Below are 20298 nucleotides of genomic sequence, written 5' to 3'. Positions count from 1 at the left end.
GACGGGCCACCTGCCGTGTGGGGGGCCTTCCGGGCGCCCTGGGCCCCTCCTCGCGTTCGCGCGTACTCACCTGCACGCGCCCTGCCTCACCTTCTGCCGGGGTCTCTCCCCTGAGGGTCTGGGTGCGCCACCCTTGGGGGTCAACCCTCGGGACTGTCCACTCGGCCAGAGCACAGATGACATTGGAAACAGAAGCAACAGAGGAGACACGGGGTGAATTCAAATACTGGTCCTCCAAGGAAAGCTTGAAAGGAAGCTGTGCTTGCTTTGAAGATATCAGAAAGGAATTTGCCCTTAGTGGCTCAGAAGACCATTCCTGGAGGTGAACAGTGATGGGGTGCCAGGAAGGGCGGGCGACAGCCTCCCCCGGCCTCCCCGGCCAGTTGCACAGGCAGGTGCCAGGCCGCTCCCGGCTACTTGGCCTTCACCACCTGTTCATATGGGGGCGGTGGCGTGTTGCAGTAGGAAGGGGGCGGTGGGTAGGCCATGCTTCCCTGGGGTGAGTTGGGTTGGACCTGGAAAGCCATCGCCACAGGGTTCCCAGCGGGATTCACCCCTGGTCCTCCAGGGTCGGTGTAAAACGGCAGCCCCAGCTGCTGGGCTCCTGAAAGACAGGTAAGCAGATGTGAGCACAGCAGAAAAAACCCACAGCCCATCACAGCCAGGGCCCAGACACAGCAGGGCACCTGGGATCAGGTGACGAGCAAAGGGGACATGCCAGCCCCAGCCTCCCGGAGCTTCTCCTCTACTGGATGCAGCCAGCCAGAAAGCACCACAACCCAAGAGGGTGTCTAAGTGATGGAGGGACATTAGCGGGATCAGGCCGAGTGACACCAGGGCAGCCCTGCCAAGACCTCGGGGAGGTGCACCAAAAAATTACCAACGGAGAGGGCCGAGTGTCCCTTAGAGCCTAAACAGCCTGGGCGCGGAAAGGTGAGTCAACTCAGAGAGAACCGACAAGAGGACCCTGTGTTCCCGAATCTCGGCCAGAACCATCACCGGCACCTCCACGCACTTTCTGAGAACAGTTTGCTGAAGGATCAGCTCCACTCCCACCTGCTGGATTAACGTTTAATCAGGGCAGAGTACCTGTCATCCAGGTGAACCCAGTTCCCAGATAAGGCGACGACTTACGGGGCGGATGCCAGCGGGGTGGGCTGACATGTCTGTGGACTCTCTCCCTGCCCTGGATGCTGCAGGAGAAGGATGCTCTTGTCTCAGGGAGAGGCTGTAGGATGCAGGCTGAGCCCTGCTGCGGGCCAGGGTTCAGGGCACGGGGGGTCCAAGAGCATAGACGGTGACAAGAGGGAATATACTGGTCACCCTGCCCCAAATCTAGCCCTAACTCTCTCTCTCTCTTTTTTTTTTTTTTTGCGGTACGCGGGCCTCTCACTGTTGTGGCCTCTCCCGTTGCGGAGCACAGGCTCCGGACGCGCAGGCTCAGCGGCCATGGCTCACGGGCCCAGCCGCTCCGCGGCACGTGGGATCTTCCCGGACTGGGGCACGAACCCGCGTCCCCTGCATCAGCAGGCGGACTCTCAACCACTGCGCCACTGGGGAAGCCCCCTAACTCTCATGTTAACAGTAGAAATACCTGAGCTGCTGCTTTGGAGCCTATACCTTAGATCTGCTTTTTCTGATCTTGTTGACAACATGACAGGATACTGACTAAACAATTAAAGAATCAAGAAGAGAAACTGTGGGCTCCGGGTTTTATGTGGGCTGGGCTAAGTTCACGAGTGAAATCAGGTGTATCTGAGTTAGACCTCATTCAACCCAGGAGACACTCGGGCACCAGAGAGGTCGTCGCTGTGTGTGTATCGTGTAGGGTCTTTTTTTTGTGCAAATCTTCCTCTGCCACAGTTTAACTGAATAAAGGTCAGATTCCCGGAAAGATGCCCACCAAGGTGTGCAGGATGTCTTGGAAATCTACAAGTGTGCTGAAGGAGAGAGTACAGGACAGAAACACCTGGCCAGAGAGGCACTCAAGGGTGTCGGGAGGACGGCCATCAGCCACAGGTGGCACCTTCATCAGCTCCTGCCTCGTCTCACACCTGTGTGGCCCAACAGACGGCACCTGCTTCTCCTGGTGCATCTTGCCTGCTGCCAGGAGACGGGCTCGTTTACAAGACATGTTTGTATACAAGCCCGTGACCAGCCAGGACCGTGTGCTTCTCAGGGGCAGAGATTATACTTTATTTATCTCTGAATCCCTTTATATTTTATACAAATAAAAAGTTAAAGATGAATAAAAAGAGGCTAGTGTAATAGTCCGGGAAAGACACAATGGAAGCCTCTGAATATGAGAGAAGAAATGGGGACAAGAGAACGAGAGAGGGGCCCAGGAGGTGTATCCAAGGACCCGGGACCAGCTCAGTGTGGAGTGCGTCGGGAGGAGGAGAGGCCTGCCTCGGAAAGGCCCGGCTCCTGGTGTTGATGAGGGGCCCACCAGGCGAGAGAGGGACAGAGGAAAAGGGCAGGGCCCGCGGGAGCCCAGGCAGCTCTGGGGCCTTCTTTGTGGAAGTGGCAGCACAGACGTGGCCTTGGCCGAAACCTCCCAGGAGGAGTGTGTAGAAGGGCCAGAGGATGGCTGGGGAGAGCAGCGCAGACAAGGCCAGCAGTCAGACGAGGAGAAACACAGGAGGCGTAGGCGGCAGCAAAGAATGAAAGGAGAATGCGAGGAAAGAGTGAAGCAGTGAGGCGGGAGCTGTGTCACCAGGCGGGGTTCAGGAGGGGACAGGGCAGCACCGCACCTTATCAGCCCACAGGACATTCGGGATTTCTGGCCAGCGGTTTCAGCACCATGGCTGGCACAGAAGCCCAGCTGCCGGGGCAAACAGCTGCTCCAGGGTAAGGGGTGAAGACCAGAGGGGAGGAGTGGTGGCTAAAGGGATGCATGACAAGGGCAGACGTGTTTTTTTGGGTTTTTTTATTCTTTAAAAAACTGCTTTAAGGGAATTCCCTGGTGGCGCAGTGGTTAAGAATCCGCCTGCCAATGCAGGAGACACGGGTTCAATCCCTGGTCCAGGAGGATCCCACATGCTGCACAGCAACTAAGGCCGTGCACCACAACTACTGAGCCTGCCCTCTAGAGCCCGCGAGCCACAACAACTGAGCCTGTGCTCTAGAGCCCGCGAGCCACAACAACTGAGCCTGCGTGCCACAACTACTGAAGCGCACGTGCCTAGAGCCTGTGCTCCACAACAAGAGAAGACACTGCAATGAGAAGCCCGTGCATTGCAACGAAGAGTAGCCCCGGCTCACCACAACTAGAGAAAGCCTGCGCGCAGCAACAAAGACCCAACGCAGCCAAAACAAAACAAACAGAAAAAAACTGCTTTAAATTAAGGTACAGTTGATTTACAAGATTATATTAGTTTCAGGTGTACAACACAGTGATTCTAAATTTTTATAGATTATACTCCATTTAAAGTTATTACAAAATAATGGCTATATTTCCCTGGGCTGTACAATATATCCTTGTTTATTATTTTAGACATAGCAGTTTGTACCTCTTAACCTCCTACCCCTATCTTGCCCCTCCATCCTTCCCTCTCCCCACTGGTAACTACTAGTTTGCTCCCTATGTCTGTGAGTCTGCTTCTGTGTTGTTATATTCATTCGTTGTATTTTTTTAGATCCCACATGTAAGTGATAACAGACAGTATCTGTCTTTCTCTGTCTGACTTACTTCACTTAGCATAATACCCTCCAGGTCCATCCACATTGTTATACATGGCAAAAATTTATTCTTTTTTATGGCTGAGTAGTAGTCCATTTTGTGTGTGTGTGTGTGTGTGTAATGCAGTATATATATATCCACACACACATATACACCAGGTCTTCTTATCCGTTCATCTGTTGATGGACACTTAGTTTACTTCCGTATTTTGGCTACTGTACATAGAGCTGCTAAGAATACTGGGTGGCATGTACTTTTCAAATCAGTGTTTTCATTTTCTTTGGACGTTTTATCCAGGAGTAGAACTGCAGGATCATTTTATTTCTATTAGTTCTATTTTTAGTTTTTTGAGGAACCTCCATGCTGTTTTCCATAGTGGCTGCACCAACTTATATTCCCACCAGCAGTGCACAGGGTTCCCTTTTCTCCACATCCTCGCTAACTTGTTGACGTTAGCCATTCTGACAGTGATATCTCGGTGTGACTCTGATTTGCATTTCCCTGGTGATCAGTGATGCTGAGCGTCCTTTCACGTGCCTATTGGCCATCTGGATATCTTCTCTGGAAATATGTCTATTCAGGTCTTCTGCCCATTTTTTAATCAGGTTGTTTGGTTTTTTTGTTGTTGAGTTGCATGAGTTCTTTATATATTTTGGATATTAACCCCTTATATATGATTTGCAAATATTTTCTCCCATTCAGAAGGTTCCCTTTTTGTTTTGACGATGGTTTCCTTCCCTGTTAAAAGCTTTTTAGTTTGATGTAGTCCCATTTGTTTATTTTTGCTTTTGTTTCCTTTGCCTTAGGAGACAGATCCAAAAACAATATTGCTAGGACTTATGTCAAAGAGTGTTCTGCTTTATGTTGTCTCCTAGGAGTTTTATGTTTCAGGGCTTACGTTTAGGTCTTTAATCCATTTTGAGTTTATTTTTGTATGTGGTATGAGAAAATATTCTAATTTCATTCTTTTACATGTAGCTGTCTAGTTTTCCCAGCACCACTTACTGAAGAGACTGTGTTTTCCCCACTGTATATTCTTACGGCAGAAGTATTTTTAAGGATGGGAAATGCTTGAGTGCGTTTATAGAGGTAGGGGCAGAAATACAGGAAAGAGAGAGGATTTCTACAGAGAATATAAGCTCAATGATGGCAGGGACCTTATAAGCCTGGTTCAACATTTGAACCCCACTGTCTAGCAAAGAGCCTGGTACACAGGAGGGCACCCAACATGTCCTGTCAATTGGGCAGAGAGAAGCAGCACACAGGGACCCACAGTTCCGTGCGTGGGAAGAAGGACCCGGCGCTCACACAGGCAGCCTCTGTACTGCGTGCCACTGCGGGTCGGTGATTTGAGCAGACACATTCCCAAGTCCTCAAAGAAGAGATGCTCACAGACAGTAGCAAAATGGTGACAAAGAGCGGCACAGCCAACTGGCATGGGATTCAAAGTAGCCGGGACTGTAAGGGTACAGAAATGATGGCCAGGAGACAAGGGGACACCTGCACCATCTCCCTAACTTAGCGGGGGCGGAATGTGGGAGAAGAGAACTTGCCCTTCAATTCTGAAGGCTTACGGTAGATGGTTTAGTTAGAGAAAGAAAAGACAGAGCGTCTGTGAAGAAGCTGGAGTTAGAGGAAGACTGTTTCTCCAGGAGATAGAGAGGAAAGGACCAGGAGAAGTGGGCAAAACGGCTGCAGCCACACCGCTGCCCCCGCTGTTCCCTCACCTGCATTGCATCTCTACCCTATGCGGAGGGCGCGGTGGGGACAGCAAGGGTATCGGCCTTGCATCCACTTTCCTGAAGACACGGAGGCTCAGCGAGACAAAACGTGCCAAGGTCACACAGCTGCCACATGGAGGCGCTGGAATTTGCACCCAGTAGTGTACTGGCAAGCCCAGGCTGTTGCCACTGTGGCGTGTGTCTCACAACGGGGTGAGGAAATGGGGGAAGAAGTTCCGGCTAAAGAGGGACGGGCAAAACCAGAGAAGGCTGGTGACGTGAGGGACCGACATTCTGGGCGCCATCCGAGGACTAAGGGCTTGGCTGGGGGCTGTCACGGCCCAGGCTCCCCGGGCTCCACCACCCGCCCCGGGCTGCGCTCTTAAGCCGGCCACAGCCTTCTTCTCCGGAGACTTGAAGTTATTCCACCCCTTGCAGCCATCGTCTCTGCCTCCTTGAGAGTCTCTGTGCGATTTGAGAGGGAGCCCTAGATTCAGCAGAGATGCGTCGACTGACAAGCGCCCCAACCGAGCAGACACACTGTTTAATTCCGTTTCCCAAGATTTTTGTATTTACGATCATTAAACATGATCCAATATAATTTTACTTTGGTTACACTAGTTCTACAAGTTATACTAGCTTTACAAAACAAATTAGGTAATTTCCATAACTTTCTATACTTGTAGTAATTCATAAGCATTGACATGAACTGTTTCTTAAAAGTTTCAAAGATACCATATGAATTTGGAGCCATTCTGAGAGCTAACTCTTTGAAAACATCCTCAAACTCTTGCTTGCTTTGTGGACCACTGAAATTTTCAGTATTCTAATGAATCTTTGGTAATGTACACTTTCCTATCTTACCAAAATTTTCCATTTCAGGAGTACTTCTTTGTAATTTTTAATCTCTGGATATGTAATGTTTCAATTTATGATTTTACTTCTTCTTTATCCAGCTTTACTAATTAGATTTATCAGGGATGGGATTGGCAATGTCATTTACTTTATTTAAAATTTACTTTATTGAAGTACAGTTGATTTACAACGTTGTGTTAATTTCTGCTGTACAGCAAAGTGACATATATATATATTCTTTTTTATATTCTTTTCCATTATGGTTTATTACAGGATATTGAATATAGTTCCCTGTGCTATACAGCAGGATCTTGTTGTTTATCCATTCTATACATAATAGTTTGCATCTGGAAATCCCAAACGCCCACTCCATCCCTCTCCCACCCCTTTCCCCCTTGGAAACCACAAGTCTGTTCTTTATGGCTGTGAGCCTGTTTCTGTTTTGTAGAGAAGTTCACTTGTGTCATATTTTAGAGTCTACATGTAAGTGATATCATATGGTATTTGTCTTTCTCTTTCTGACTTACTTCACTTAATATGATAAGTCCATCCATGTTGCTGCAAATGGCATCATTTCATTCTTTGTATGGCTGAGTAATATTCCTTTGTGTATATATACCACATCTTCCTTAGCCATTTATCTGTCGATGGACATTAGGTTGCTTCCATGTCTTGCCTATTGCAAATACTGCTGCTGTGAACATAGGGGTGCATGTATCTTTTCCAATTAAAGTTTTTTCTGGACCTATATTAGCAATATCATTTACTTTTATTGCCTTTCACCAAGCACTAACTTTTAGATCTGCAAATCGATTTTTCTTTTTCCTGTAATTAATTTTTATTTTTTATTATGTACTTCTTACTGCTTTCTGTGAGTTTATTAATTTCTGAACCTCTTTCAAGGAGAGGTCAGCTAATTCACTTTCTTATTTTAAACTTGTAACAAAGAATAAGGCTATGAATTTACCTTTAAATGTCAGTTCACTTACATTGCATATGTTTTTGTATTAATTTTTCATTGATAGGTCATTCACTGAGCCTGCGCGTCTGGAGTCTGTGCTCCGCAACAGGAGAGGCCACAACAGCGAGAGGCCCACGTACTGCCAAAAAAAAAAAAGAAAGAAAGAAAAGAGGCCGCTGTGTGCAGGCAGCTCCGCTCCCGGGCCCCAGCCCAGGCCTGACGCTGTGGGCCAAGCACACGCGGCATCTTGCATCTGTGGCCACACAGGCCACTAAAAATCCGTGTCATGAAGACAGAAGGAAAAGGAAATTCATTAGTCTTTTACCCATGTCTTTGATCTACTGTCTGCTTCTTGAAAAAAAAAAAAAATCAAAGGACTGACAACTCAGACTAAGCCAGATAAAATCTAGGTTTGGCCTCCCATTTTAACTGAAAATTTTCACTTTGCCCTATGCTGGAGCATAGATTTGAAGCTGTTCAAATCTTTCCAAATATGAAAGAATAAAAATCCACTTATGCATGAAAAGTGGTACTAACCCTGAGAGAAAGTTTAAGCTACAGCAACCTCAGAACTGTTGTGGAAAACACATATTCAGATTTTTAGCAACGTTTTAAAAAATAATAAAAGAAAACCTGGCGGAGTGTTTGGTGGAATAAAACTATAAAACACAGACCAGCACATGCCCATCTCTGCATCTCTGTGTCTAAAGGGCAGATGAGAGAGAGCTCTTCCCACGCTCAATCCCCCAACTTCTTTCTTTTCTCTTTGAGGTGTGACTGACATACAGAAAGGTGAACATATGTAACGTCTACAACTTGATGAGTTTCGAAATACATATACACCGTGAAGCCGTCACCACAGTATATGCCATAAACCTGTCCATCACCTCCAAGCATTTCCTGCTGCCCTCTGAATTTGTGATGACACAACATAAGACCTCCACTCAGCAAAGGCGTGAGTATACGACACAGCGTTACTAACTATAGGTCCCACGCTGTCCAGCAGATCTTAGGACTTATCTTACAGAACCGGAACTCTGTAAAAACTGGAACAGAACTCTAGATGTCCGACTGTCTCCCTGTGGCGTGTGATGAATAGAGGGAACCCACCCACACTCTGGAGGTGGGAAGCCTGACGGGGCAGGTGGCACGCAGGGGAGCCACGCAGCCACTGGCCCACCACACGGGCCCAAAGACAGGAGCTCAAGGAGCAGTGCCTCCCCAGCCCTGCAGAGTCCCTGGCGCCCCCTGCCCCCAAAGGGAAGGGAAACATCTCACATGTAATTTCAAAACAAGGAACGGGCTCGTGTCCCGAGGGAAACTTGAATTCACCCACCACAGTATGTCTGAGGTTTAGGTAGTTAAAGCAGCGTTTTATAAGAATTAGGAAACCACGAATTCTTTTTGACCCTGGGGTACCACTCTGGGTAATGTTCCCTAAATAGGCCAAATGTAACTTGTGCAGACATGTCTATAGCAGCACAATTAATAAGTACTCACAATACTCATAAACGCACAGCAAACGCTTATTGAATGAATGAATGAAAAGCAAAACAAAAGAAAACAAATGATCAGCAAGGACAGACTATCTAAGCAAATCACCATTTAGTAACACGATTAATATTTAGTCCAGAAGCATTAAGAATATCATGGACAGTACAGTTTCTACATAAAAATTTACACATGAAATAATTTTTAGGAAAAAAGAGCAAATAATGTGCTGCATAAACATGCATAAAAGATGCACCAATAATTAGGTAAGAATAAGAGGTGACAGACATACAACACAGCAGACATTGCACTTATTACCAGCACAGATGCACAGTAAGGTTGATCATCAGAACTTAAATGAATAAGCATGGCCTGAATTTTTTCTTCCAGCATATTCCGTGGCAGAGAACATGCTTACAGAGAACATGTAAACTGAAAGGAGGAGAGACAAGGACAGAGGGCTTGGCTGACCTGGAGTGGGGTTCGGGGGCTGCCTGGTGTAGGACACGTTGAACGCCGGCTCCTCGATCAGCGGCGGAGGGTACATGCGCCTCCGGATGAAGAAGCCGGCTCCACAGCAGAAGAGCACGCCCATCATCAGGAGGAACCTGGGCGAGAGCACAGGGTGAGGCCCCAGGCAGAGGCCCGGGCAGACGGCAGGCCTCCCTGGCTGGTCCTCCCCGACCACCTTCCCCCGGGACGGGCCCGGTGGAGCACACCAGGGAGACAGCTGGCTTGCAGAGCTCTGGGTGCCCCTGGATGGAGGCCACTCGTGCTGAGAAGCTCTCGAAGTGAGCTTTCTGCTTCAAAAGCTCCAAATGGCTGTTGGCTTCAAAGGGCTGCTGCAATTACCTTCCTGACCTCAACTCGATATTTTAGTCAAAACGGGAGATGCCTTTTCAATCCAGTTTGAACACTACTGCTGGTCTTCACTATTTCCCTCATTTTTCTTTACTGTCAAAGCAAGAAGAGTAAGCACGTGATCCTTTCTAGCAGTTTTCTCTCCGTTATTATATGAACATCCATAAAAAAAATTTTTTTAAGTGCCCTTCCTAGAGCACTTCTTAATTATAGAGAAACTATAGGAATAGAGAAAACACTCACAATCAATAAACAGGCTGTTTTTAAATCTCTAGGTTCTAAGTATGGCTGAACCTTCTACCATGACCCTACAGTCTAATGGACACAGAGCGGACGGCTAAGGATCGGACCTTTGTCCAAATCATCTAAGAATTCTCAGATGTATCACTGGCATTCAGTAAATAATGAATGACTCTTCCCACCTCACATTTGCACTACACCTGTTTTTCTAGAAACAGGGGGAGTCATTCTGAGAAGGGCCGAGTTGTCTGTTCCACACAGACATAACTGAGAAACTTGCCCATCTCTAAACTGATATGACGATGGGACTCACAGAACCTTCCAGAACCTCACTCAACACGCACGCACACTCTTGTGAAGGATGCACACACAGCAGAGCTGGCCATGTCATGGTCTAAAGGCACCTGTCCACACACAAATGAAATTTAAGAAAAGAGGAGACAATAAAGCCTTCAAGAATAATTAACATAATGTTAAGGGTTAAATTAAGTCCATTAGTCAGTCAGTAAGCGTTTACCGGACAACCCTGGAGCACTGAACACGAACAAAGATCAGGGGCACCAGACAGGAAATGATTCAGGAAAAGGACTGAAATTGTGGCTTTCTGATCTCTCGTCTAATTCAGTATTCATTCAACAAAAATTCTGTTAAACACCTGCCATGCTCCCAGCACCAGTCTGTGCATTCCAGGGCGTAAGACAGGTGGGGTCTCCCCCTCACTGAACTTGAGTTCTCATAGAGGAGGGGGACAGTAAACAACAAATTAACAAAAGTGTTTATTTACAGCTCTGATAGTGCTAAGAAAAGCAAGGATACAACATAGTTTCGGGGTGGGAGTGGCGGGTAAAACATGCATAACACACAATTGTGTTCATCATTTCAAGGGTACAGTTCAATGCAACAAGAGGGTTAACAAGGGCATCTGTCAGAGCGAGGAAGCTTCTTTTCCTTCAGAGCGACATCTGAGCTGAGTCTGAATGATGGAAAGAAAGAGACAAATTGAAGGGAAGGGAAGGAGCTTTCTTTCTGGGTGGAAAGAACAGCACAGGTGCTCCCACAGGAAAAGCTGGGTGGGTGAGAGACCCAGAGAGGACAGCTGTGAGCTGCAGATGGGGAGGGGGTCAGAGGGGCGCAGTCTTGGGGAGCTAGAGGAATCCAAGGTGTGCAAAACAAGGCCCTCTCCGAAGTCAGATGCTGGAAGCCCAAGGGGACAGCTTCATCTGGACGCCATGATAATCTTACGTTCAACCCTGGGTCCAACTCTAAACACCTGGGCAGAAAGGTAAGGCACAGGGAAGCTAAATGCACGTGAGGGTTTCCCTTCTCAGTAACACTACTGCTCGCTCCCAAGGGACCAGGCTCTCTGGATCAGAAATGCAGAAGCCATACGAGGTCTCGGTCTCTTCCACGAGACAAGCCAAAATGTCGGTTACACCGTCAAATGGAATACATATTTCTTCCTAGACACATAAAAGTGATACACACCTCACACCGTGGGCTGCTGGCGAGCACACAGGTGCAAGCTAATAAGAACAAAGTCACATGGCAGGAGACCAACTCCCGGCTTGGGGGGCAATCATCAGACTCAGTCCTTACTGAAGCAGTAGTGTGAGAGAAAATAACAAGGGTGCAGGGGAATGAGCTTCTGGTAGCAGCGAGAGGAAGCAGGGTGGCCGTGAGGGAAGGCGTGCCACGGTATGAAAGCAGCTCTTGGAAGTGCTGTGAGTTACAGGACGATTGTTTCCTAGACATTCTCTTCCACTGCTGAGCGAGTCTGGGGAGCTTCCCTGGGATCAAGAGAGGAAGTATGTGCCTTTTCTGTCATCAAAAGTAATCCGGTTTCTTCAATTCAATTTGTTTTTCCAGTCCCTTCCTGCCTCCCCGCCGCAGCACTTGGAACAGCAGTTCTCAGCTCCCAGTGCAGGCCCCAGGCAGCAGCAGAGCCCCTGCAGATCCAGGGCCGGCCTGCCCCAGCCCCCAGCCCCGCGGCAGCCCTGGCAGCAGGGCTGCACTCACCTGCCAGGCTGCACTCTGTTGCAATGCGCTCTCCAACTCTACACCTTTTCTGATCCTGGGGCTTTCATTTGACTATCCTGGTTAAAGATTACTTAAGATTTTAGAGCTGGCAGGGACTTCTGAAAGCATCCTCCTCCAAAACCTCTCGTGTTATGGTAAGGAGCCCAAATTCCTCCAGAGTCAAGTGGGACCAGCTTGGAGAGCCGCCCTCCTTCCGCGCGATGCCCAGCTCCATCCTGCCAACCTCCTGCCCGCCCTGCAAACCTGCCCCCACACCAGCTGCCCATCACCCCCTCACCAGGGGCATGCCTACGTCCCTGCCTGTGCAATGTGCTGGGCCCTTTGCAGGGAAGGCCCTCCCTGAGTGCAGTGTGCTGGGCCCTTCGCAGGGAAGGCCCTCCCTGAGTGCGATGTGCTGGGCCCTTTGCAGGGAAGGCCCTCCCTGAGTGCAGTGTGCTGGGCCCTTCGCAGGGAAGGCCCCTCTCTGAGGCCCGGTCAGAAGCTGTGCAGCTCTCCCCAACTTCTGTGGCATCAGAGGCTGCACGCTTCGTTTCCAGAACACTGGTTTAAAACTCTCCATGTGTCTAGACATCTGTCTGTTTCAGGAGCCCGGCTGCCGTGGGGCCTTCCCCATACCAGATACATAACTGAGAGAAGGAACCCATGGAGCGGAAACCCTGTGTCCTCTGACTTCAGCTGGGGCACCTCAGGCTTGCATCTCAAGGTGCTCTCTGGCTGTATCCCCAGTTTAGAAGCTGCTATCTGGTATCAGAATCTCAACTCAAAGAACTCAACCAAACCTTCTGGTATCTGGCACCCCGACCTTGGAGACCTGCCCTCCTTCCACGGCTCTCATGAGGTGCCTCTGTGTAGGGACCCACTGGCTCGCCGAGGTGCCCTGACCCTGACAAGTGACGCCGGCCGACAGCTCAGAAGCACCGGCTACCAGCTCAGGAAACGAACGCTTCCAGGGAAGGTCGACAGAAGCTGCTCTAGCAGCCAGGCCCTCAGAGCTCTCCTGGACTTTCCATTTTTCCTTCTTTCTAATCACGTGATGTCTAAACTTTGACACGTTTTCTCATTTTTTAGGAGCATTTCCACAATCTCATCATCATTCGCCTGGTGTTTCAGGCCAACCAGAAGCACGGCTGATCCCTTTCGGGACCCTCGACCACAAGGCCCCGGGGAGGCAAGTTCTGAGGGGGCGCGTGTGTAAAGCCAGGCAAAGCTCTGAAATGCCCCCTCCCCCGGCCCTCCTCACCCCAGCTTTGGCACCAGTCCCTTCCACCTTGATAGGTGCACAGAGGTGTTCACATGTGGAAAATCTCAGGGTAAAAAAGTTCTCCTTCTACTATAGAGTTTGAGGCACTAGCAGCTAGGAGGTGGGGAGGAGCCAACACCAGCGTGGCACTGTTCAGGGCCCGACGTGACAGGTGAGTCCAGCCCCCAAATGGCCAAAGGCCCATCAAGGAGGTGGTGATGGTGAGAACGAGAAGAGGGTCTCCTATTAAAGAAAACGTGGCAGGTGGAGTACCCACTTCCTGCTGACTTCCCTAATCAAACATTAGGAACAGCCGTCAGGAGGCAAAGGCAAAAAATCTCACCAGGAATTCAGGTGTCTGCCGCCACATGCTCAGGAAAGGGCGTAAAGTCTTTAGACGTCAGGAATGTCAGAATCTGAAACCCATGAAGAAGCTTAAACCTTAAAGCTGCGTCCTAATCCCTCACGGGGTTTGCCTCGAAGACTGTACCTCTGCAGTGGTGCAGAGGAGAGCGCGGCAGGCACAGGAAATACCCTTTTGGTTTTAGGCAAATCCTTTCCCACACATACTCTGCCATCTCTGTCATCTGAAGCCTACCTCTCATCTACAGAGTCAGATGAATCTTCAGGCAAACCTCCAAACAGGCATCCTCTGAGGGTGGCCACTCACGGGAGGTTCCTGTCAGCTTTACTCCCTCATTCTCTCCCAAGGTCCAATCTTACAGACTCCAGACAGCTCTTCCAACTTCCCCCGGTAGAGCTGGAAGATGGGCAAGGGTGCGGGCTGTCTGTCTGGAACGTCAGGACTCAGCTGACACAATGCGAATACGGAAGATTTCCAGGCAGTGGAAACGTTATAACGAGATGGGCCGATTCTCTGATTAACACAACTGGCCTCAGCTCCCTTTCAGAAATCGGTGGAGGAGCCGCTGAAGGACCAGCTTCTGTACAGTCCAGCTTCCAAAAGAGTAAGTCTGCTTTCTGAGCCACAAGTCTGTGGAAATGGGGACGAGCTTTCTCCAAACTCCGTGAGCAGAAGTGCTTGACATGAAGCCAGCCCCAACGTACCTGCTTTCTTGAGGCCACCCAGAGACCACGTCCTCAGGGGAAGGTGACGTCACCTTGGCTGTGACAAACTGACCGGGCAGAGCCCTGGGGGAGGGCAGGGGGAGCAGCTGAGACCAGGAAGAGTCGTGACCTACCAAAAATACCAGAGCCTCTGGATGGAGAGGGCCCGCACACAGCACCTGGAACCACAGCAGTCCTCGTAGGGGCGGCATCTGCGGGAGAGAGGACACAGGCCGTCAGCACCCTGCGGAAGAAGGGCCAGACCAGTCGGGAGGTCCAGGCAGACTTCAGTGCAAAGGACAGAACTGCCACCACTGCACTTTAGGAAACTAGCGGAGCTGTGGTAGTCCAAACGGGTGGCCCAAACGGAAGGCGCTGAGAGGGACAGTGTCATGCAAAGCACCTGTCTGCTCCATATCCTGTGGGCAGAATCACAGTGGTTTCCTTCCAGGGAGGCCCCTGTAACTGGATGACCAAACACCTGCATGAAACCAGAGGGGAGCATCAGAGCGCTGTAGACCCTGCTCAGCGCTGACCCCCGTCAGAAGATGGGACTCTGTACCGACAAGGCCAGCGAGGTCAAGGGAAGAGGTTACGAAGTCAGACAAGTCAGGTGGTTGAGTCCTGGTCTTGCCACTTGCCAGCTGCAGGACTTCTAGCAAGTTATTCAACCGCTGTGAGCCTCAGTTTCCCCATAAGCAAAAGGGGTGGGTGGGCAGGAGCTCCTTACAGCGCTGTTTTAAGTCTGAAGGCCAGCATCCTCGTGTGAAGTGCTGACAAGGGCCAGGGCTGCTCACACGTGTCCTGCCCCCGCGATGCTGACACTCACAGCGCTCAGCACCCTCCCTCCCCCAGAAGATCCCTGAGAAAGGCCCTCGCCCTCCGAGGGCAGGTCCAGAGCAGGTCAGGGTCCAGGCTCCAAGCGGTTATTTTGGCCTCCTTCAATATTCCCACTCTTCTCCAGCCCCGCCTTCTTTATGAAAAGAGAGGAGCTGTGAAAACGTCTGCACTTTGGTTTTCACAGAGACACTTTCACTAAAGCAATATCAGTCCAAGGGGCAGTGGACTGGGTGTGTGCGAGGGTGGGCAAGGCTGTTTCTCAATCGTATTAAATGATCACAGAATTGTGATCTAGGTTCCTGGCAATTTTTTTCTTTTAAAAACAAAAAAGTAGTTGGGAGAAATGCACAATTTGATCCAAGACCTTGGACACAATTTGTAGGTAATTCCAGTACAAATTGACTTGTTTTATGTAGAAAAATATGTAGAAAATAGCTCCCTATAAAACATTAGTTAAGGGTTTCCCTGGTGGCGCAGTGGTTGAGAGTCCGCCTGCCGATGCAGGGGACGCGGGTTCGTGCCCCGGTCCGGGAAGATCCCACATGCCGCGGAGCAGCTAGGCCCGTGAGCCATGGCCGCAGAGCCTGCGCGTCCGGAGCCTGTGCTCCGCAACGGGAGAGGCCACAGCAGTGAGAGGCCCGCGTACCGCAAAAAAAAAAAAAAAAAAAAATGAGGAAGGAAGGAAAGGAGGGAGGGAGAGGGAGAAAGAAGGAAAGGAAAAGGAAAAGAAAAGAGATGGAAGGCTTCTCTGGTGGCGCAGTGGTTAAGAATCTGTCTGCCAATTCAGGGGACACAGGTTCGAGCCCTGGTCCAGAAAAATCCCACATGCCGTGGAGCAACTAAGCCCACGCGCCACAACTACTGAACCTGCGCTCTAGAGCCCGCGCGCCTGGAGCCCGTGCTCCGCAACAAGAGAAGCCACGCACCGCAATGAAGAGCAGCCCCCGCTTGCCACAACTAGAGAGAGCCCGTGCACAGCAACGAAGACCCAATGCAGCCGAAAATAAATAAACTAAATAAATAAAAATTTAAAAGAACTTTTAAATAAAAGAAAGAGCTGGATGCGATACCCCTCTCCCTACAACCTGAGAATATGACTGCTACAGCATGCCTTCCATATTTTCATTCAAATCAATTATAAAATAGTGATGATGGAGCCAATGGTCAATTCCATTAAAGACCTTCCTTCCATGGTGGTATTTTACTAATCGTACTTTTATAGGTACGGCTATTACACCAGCCACAAATCTACCTAACTGGCCTGTTTGTTTAGACCAGACTTTCTATCTTATCAGCTGAAATACGGAGTGAGTTGCTATTAAATGTCTTCATGCAACTCGGGCACACTGTCAAGTCACAGATCTCCCCGTCTCACGGTCCCATCGAAAAAATGAGCCCAACCTCACAGGACGTTAACAGGCAAACCCAAATTAGTTCCAAATGATCACAAAAGGCCCCTTTAATAATCTGTTTTAGATGATTCTCCTGAAGCCTTCATGTAGGTTCCCTACCACCCTGCGCTGGGTGATGAGCCCACTCTTCATCTTTCGCACGTGCGCTGTTAAAATCTCACCCCAGCAGGCTGCTTGTTTCCTTAGTATACTGACATCCTGGGAATTCCCGCCTCTTCCCTCCTTAAACTAGGTCTCTGCGATCTTCGTGACATTTCGGGTTTCCCACTAATTCCCCGAAGCTCTCTTCCCGTTCAGATGGGTATCAATGTGTCACAGCCATCTCTTTCCCAATATTGAGTCTATCATCCTAAAATATACTACTCACCACCAATTCTACCTTCCTATAACAAGCTTTTAAAATATTATTTAATGTTTCAATATTTATTTATTTTTAGCCTTATTATGGCCTAACATGGAGACCATCTCTCCAGTTTTTCCTTAAGGGCCCAAACCTGCCATGGGAAAGTTCTCCATTTGAACGAAGTAGCAGAACCCTCCACCTGTGGGCGTATAACAGGAAAGGAGGCAGCCCAGGAGGAACCTCTGCAGCTTCAGGTGGTCACTCTGTGATGAGCACTCTGGAAAGCAGTGGTTCTCGACCCTGGCTCACCTCCCAATTACTGGGCAGCTTTAAGACACGCCTCTGCCTGTGGGTTGGTAATCGCTCCTCAGGTGAGTCTAGGACACAGCCGGGACGGAGAACCACCCGCTTGTCGGTGTTTCCTCTCGGGGCACCCGGCAGGAACATAGCAGGGGAGGAGACGCTGTTTTGGCTTTCCTGATTGTTTTTTTTTAAAAAACAGTTCTACTGAAGTATAATTGATATACAAACAACTGTACGTATTTAATAGGTACAATATGTTGAGTTTGGACCCACACAAATCCGTGACACCATCATCACACAAGAGGTAATAGACATATTCTCATAAGTTTCAATATTGAATATCTGTAAGAAAAAGTCATTTCAGAAGAACTTTCGGGCTTCCCTGGTGGTGCAGTGGTTAAGAATCCGCCTGCCAGTGCAGGGGACACGGGTTCAAGCCCTGGTCCGGGAAGATTCCACATGCCACGGAGCAACTAAGCCCATATGCCACAACTACCGAGCCTGCACTCTAGAGCCCGTGAGGCACATCTACTGAGCCCACGTGCCACAACTACTGAAGGCCATGCGCCTAGAGCCCTGCTCCGCAACAAGAGAAGCCACTGCAATGAGAAGCCCACGCACCACAACGAAGAGTAGCCCCCGCTCACCACAACTAGAGAAAGCCCGCGCGCAGCCACAAAGACCCAACGCAGCCAAAAATAAATATATTAAATAAATAAAATTTTTTTAAAAAAAGAACTTTCATCTCTCCAATCACAGGTTTTAGACCTTATACGTGTCTGGCTGTCAAGTCAAAAACTTCACAGATCTGAGGATGAACTGACGGTTCTTTCTGTCAATCTCAGCTGACAATTCATATGTCAGAATATTTTCCTTCCAGTCTGACTTGATCTCCCTGACAGGCGGGGATGTGCCCGTCTGTGGAAACAGATGGTTAGAGTTTGATGACCTTTTAACACTCCATGGCAAAGTCACACATCTATGGGCTCTAAAGAAGGGACCACAGTGGCTCTGATGAGACCCGATCTTGAGCCTTTGGGGGTTGGGAGGACAGGTGCCCTGGGAGTCATTCCTCCAGAGACACATCTTTTACCAGAAAACATCTCAAACTGGAATAAACCAAAATTGCTTGTACTTAGGGTGGCTTATGGGATTTACACAGGGAAATTCCACTCTACTTCTTCCACGGAGGAAGTATTGTAAGTGCTTATTATAAGCCCTAAAATTAACAGACCGAATGGGTTAGAAAGTGCTCATTTCCTCGCCATTTTAACCCTTGAACAGCCGCTGCCTCCAAGCCCAGCTGCCCCCGGAGCTGAGTAAGCGGACAAGGAAAGATGGCCTAGACGCTTTCCCATGACTGCTGACCTTGGCCAGCTCCAGATTTTGAAACTCTGCCCTTGTGTTTCTGGGGTAGAGGTTTCTCCTCTTCCTCCTTTCAGTAAACTGCTGATCATTCAATATCAGTTCTATTCAACTCTAACCTGGAAAACAAGAAACTTATCCTTCTATAGCTTGGGTTGATTAACCCTCAGGTTAAAAAATAAATGCTGGTCAGTGAGGCAATACTGAACGTGAAAAACAGAAGTCCTCCTGTGATCTTATAGAATTGAAACCTGATACTAGGTTGCATTTCACTGAAATAACACAAGTAAGGCAAATATAAATGGCATGATGAGTGTGGCCATGAGCTCTGGAAAGCAGACAGACTCCAGTCCCCATTAGCTCAAAAGTCTAGAAACCTGGATTCAGGCTGACACCCGGCTGACTTTCTCAGCTTGACTTTTACTTGAGTTGGTTTCACTTTCCTTACCTGCTCAGAACTCTCAATCTACATTCTGTCCGTGGACCCTCCGGAGCTGCAGAAGCAAAGCCCCACTGCCTGGATGCTCTGCAAGAACTTCAACTCACCGCCCCCCTCTCCCCCTTCTGCGAGACCCCTCGCTGAACCCGTTCTCTGCACCCTCTCTCACTGTCTGCCAAGCAGAGACCACTCTTCAGCCCCACACTGATGCTTCTGAGATACACTGGAGCCCACCGACCGGTCTCTCAGCCCATCTTCACTGAAAGAGACCCTCCACGCTGTGCCCTTACTACACAGCAACCTCCTTAGCTCCAGCCTCCACCTCCCAGCCCAGTGCTGTGCCAGCAGCCTTCTGAGAGGCCAAGCTGGTGCTCTTGCCTTGCTTTGTGCAGAAGGAAGTCTCAGCTCCTCAGAAGGACATTCAAGGCCCCTCCCCCTCCTTATTCATCTCAGCCCCTGCCGTAGGCAGGGCAGCCTACACTCCAGCCTTGTGCTGCCCCAAATACACTCTCACTAGAGCCTCTGAAACTGCTCGTCAGCCGTCAAAGATCAGCTCTGTGAGGTCTTTCTCAGCACCATCCCCTCGTCCTCCCCGCCAGGCCAGGATCCTCCCTTTGCTGGGTCTCCAGCTCTGACCACGTACAATATTTGTTCACCGTTAAAGGCATCTATAGATCCGCCACCAGACCATGAGCTCAAGAGCAATCCTATCTCATTCCTCTATGTATAGCCCAGGTGCCTACCATGGTTCCCGGCACATCATATGTGTCTGCCTTCAGCGGAAGTGATGTCGCAGCAGAAAGAAACTCCCTGGGATGAGACAACACATAACTAACAAGAACCCAGAGTACAAAGCGTCCTCTGATTATGGTGTTACACCCAGTGGTGCTGAGGATGGTCGAAAGCAGCCGCTCTCACACCCTGATGGCCGATTATATCATGACAACGTTTGGGAGACTAACAGCATTTATTAAAATATGAAACAAGCATAACCTTTGCTTCAGCAATTCTATTTCTGCAAATCCATTTCACGACAAAATAAGTTCTAGTACGTGTAGGAAGATGTTTAGTGAGTACGGGGGCATATCAGAATCCTTTCTCCAAACTCCGGGGACCAGATATGTGGAGACTGAGAACTGTCTGGATTCATGAATTATAAGATAGGTAACCACGTGCTACATAACATTACCAGCAGAAATCTGCACTGAAATACACAAAACGTCTGTTAAAGTTCTCAAACAAGAAGGCCGTTAGCCTGAGGGGGCTCGGACAGTTGTGTTGCCTTTGGAAGCAAACTGAAACCTAAGGCAGAGTGGATTCCCGTGAATGCCTCAGGTTGGGAAGGAAACCAATGACCAACTGCCAACAGGACTTTCCCAGACTAGGCAAGCTCTTAAACTGTAGCCAATCAAATCACTTCCTTGTTTGATTCTCTATAAA

The 20298-nt window shown here is 49.2% G+C and overlaps 1 protein-coding gene across 1 annotated transcript in view; it reads right to left on the bottom strand.

Annotated features, from left to right (window-relative positions):
- Positions 1-413: 413 nt before the first annotated feature.
- VOPP1 (VOPP1 WW domain binding protein) overlaps positions 414-20298 on the bottom strand; it is a gene marked incomplete at both ends in the record, with an annotated part of 87379 nt that continues 67494 nt past the window's right edge. Inside the window, 3 exons of the mRNA XM_082662124.1 lie at positions 414-604; positions 9182-9318; positions 14291-14368. Coding sequence (XP_082518250.1) covers positions 414-604; positions 9182-9318; positions 14291-14368 — 406 coding nt within the window. The remainder of the gene's footprint in view (positions 605-9181; positions 9319-14290; positions 14369-20298) is intronic.

This window comes from Grampus griseus, assembly GCF_964374135.1.
Source record: "Grampus griseus genome assembly, chromosome: 9".
NCBI classification, from domain to species: domain Eukaryota; kingdom Metazoa; phylum Chordata; class Mammalia; order Artiodactyla; family Delphinidae; genus Grampus; species Grampus griseus.
This window is presented reverse-complemented; position numbering and strand designations above follow the sequence as displayed.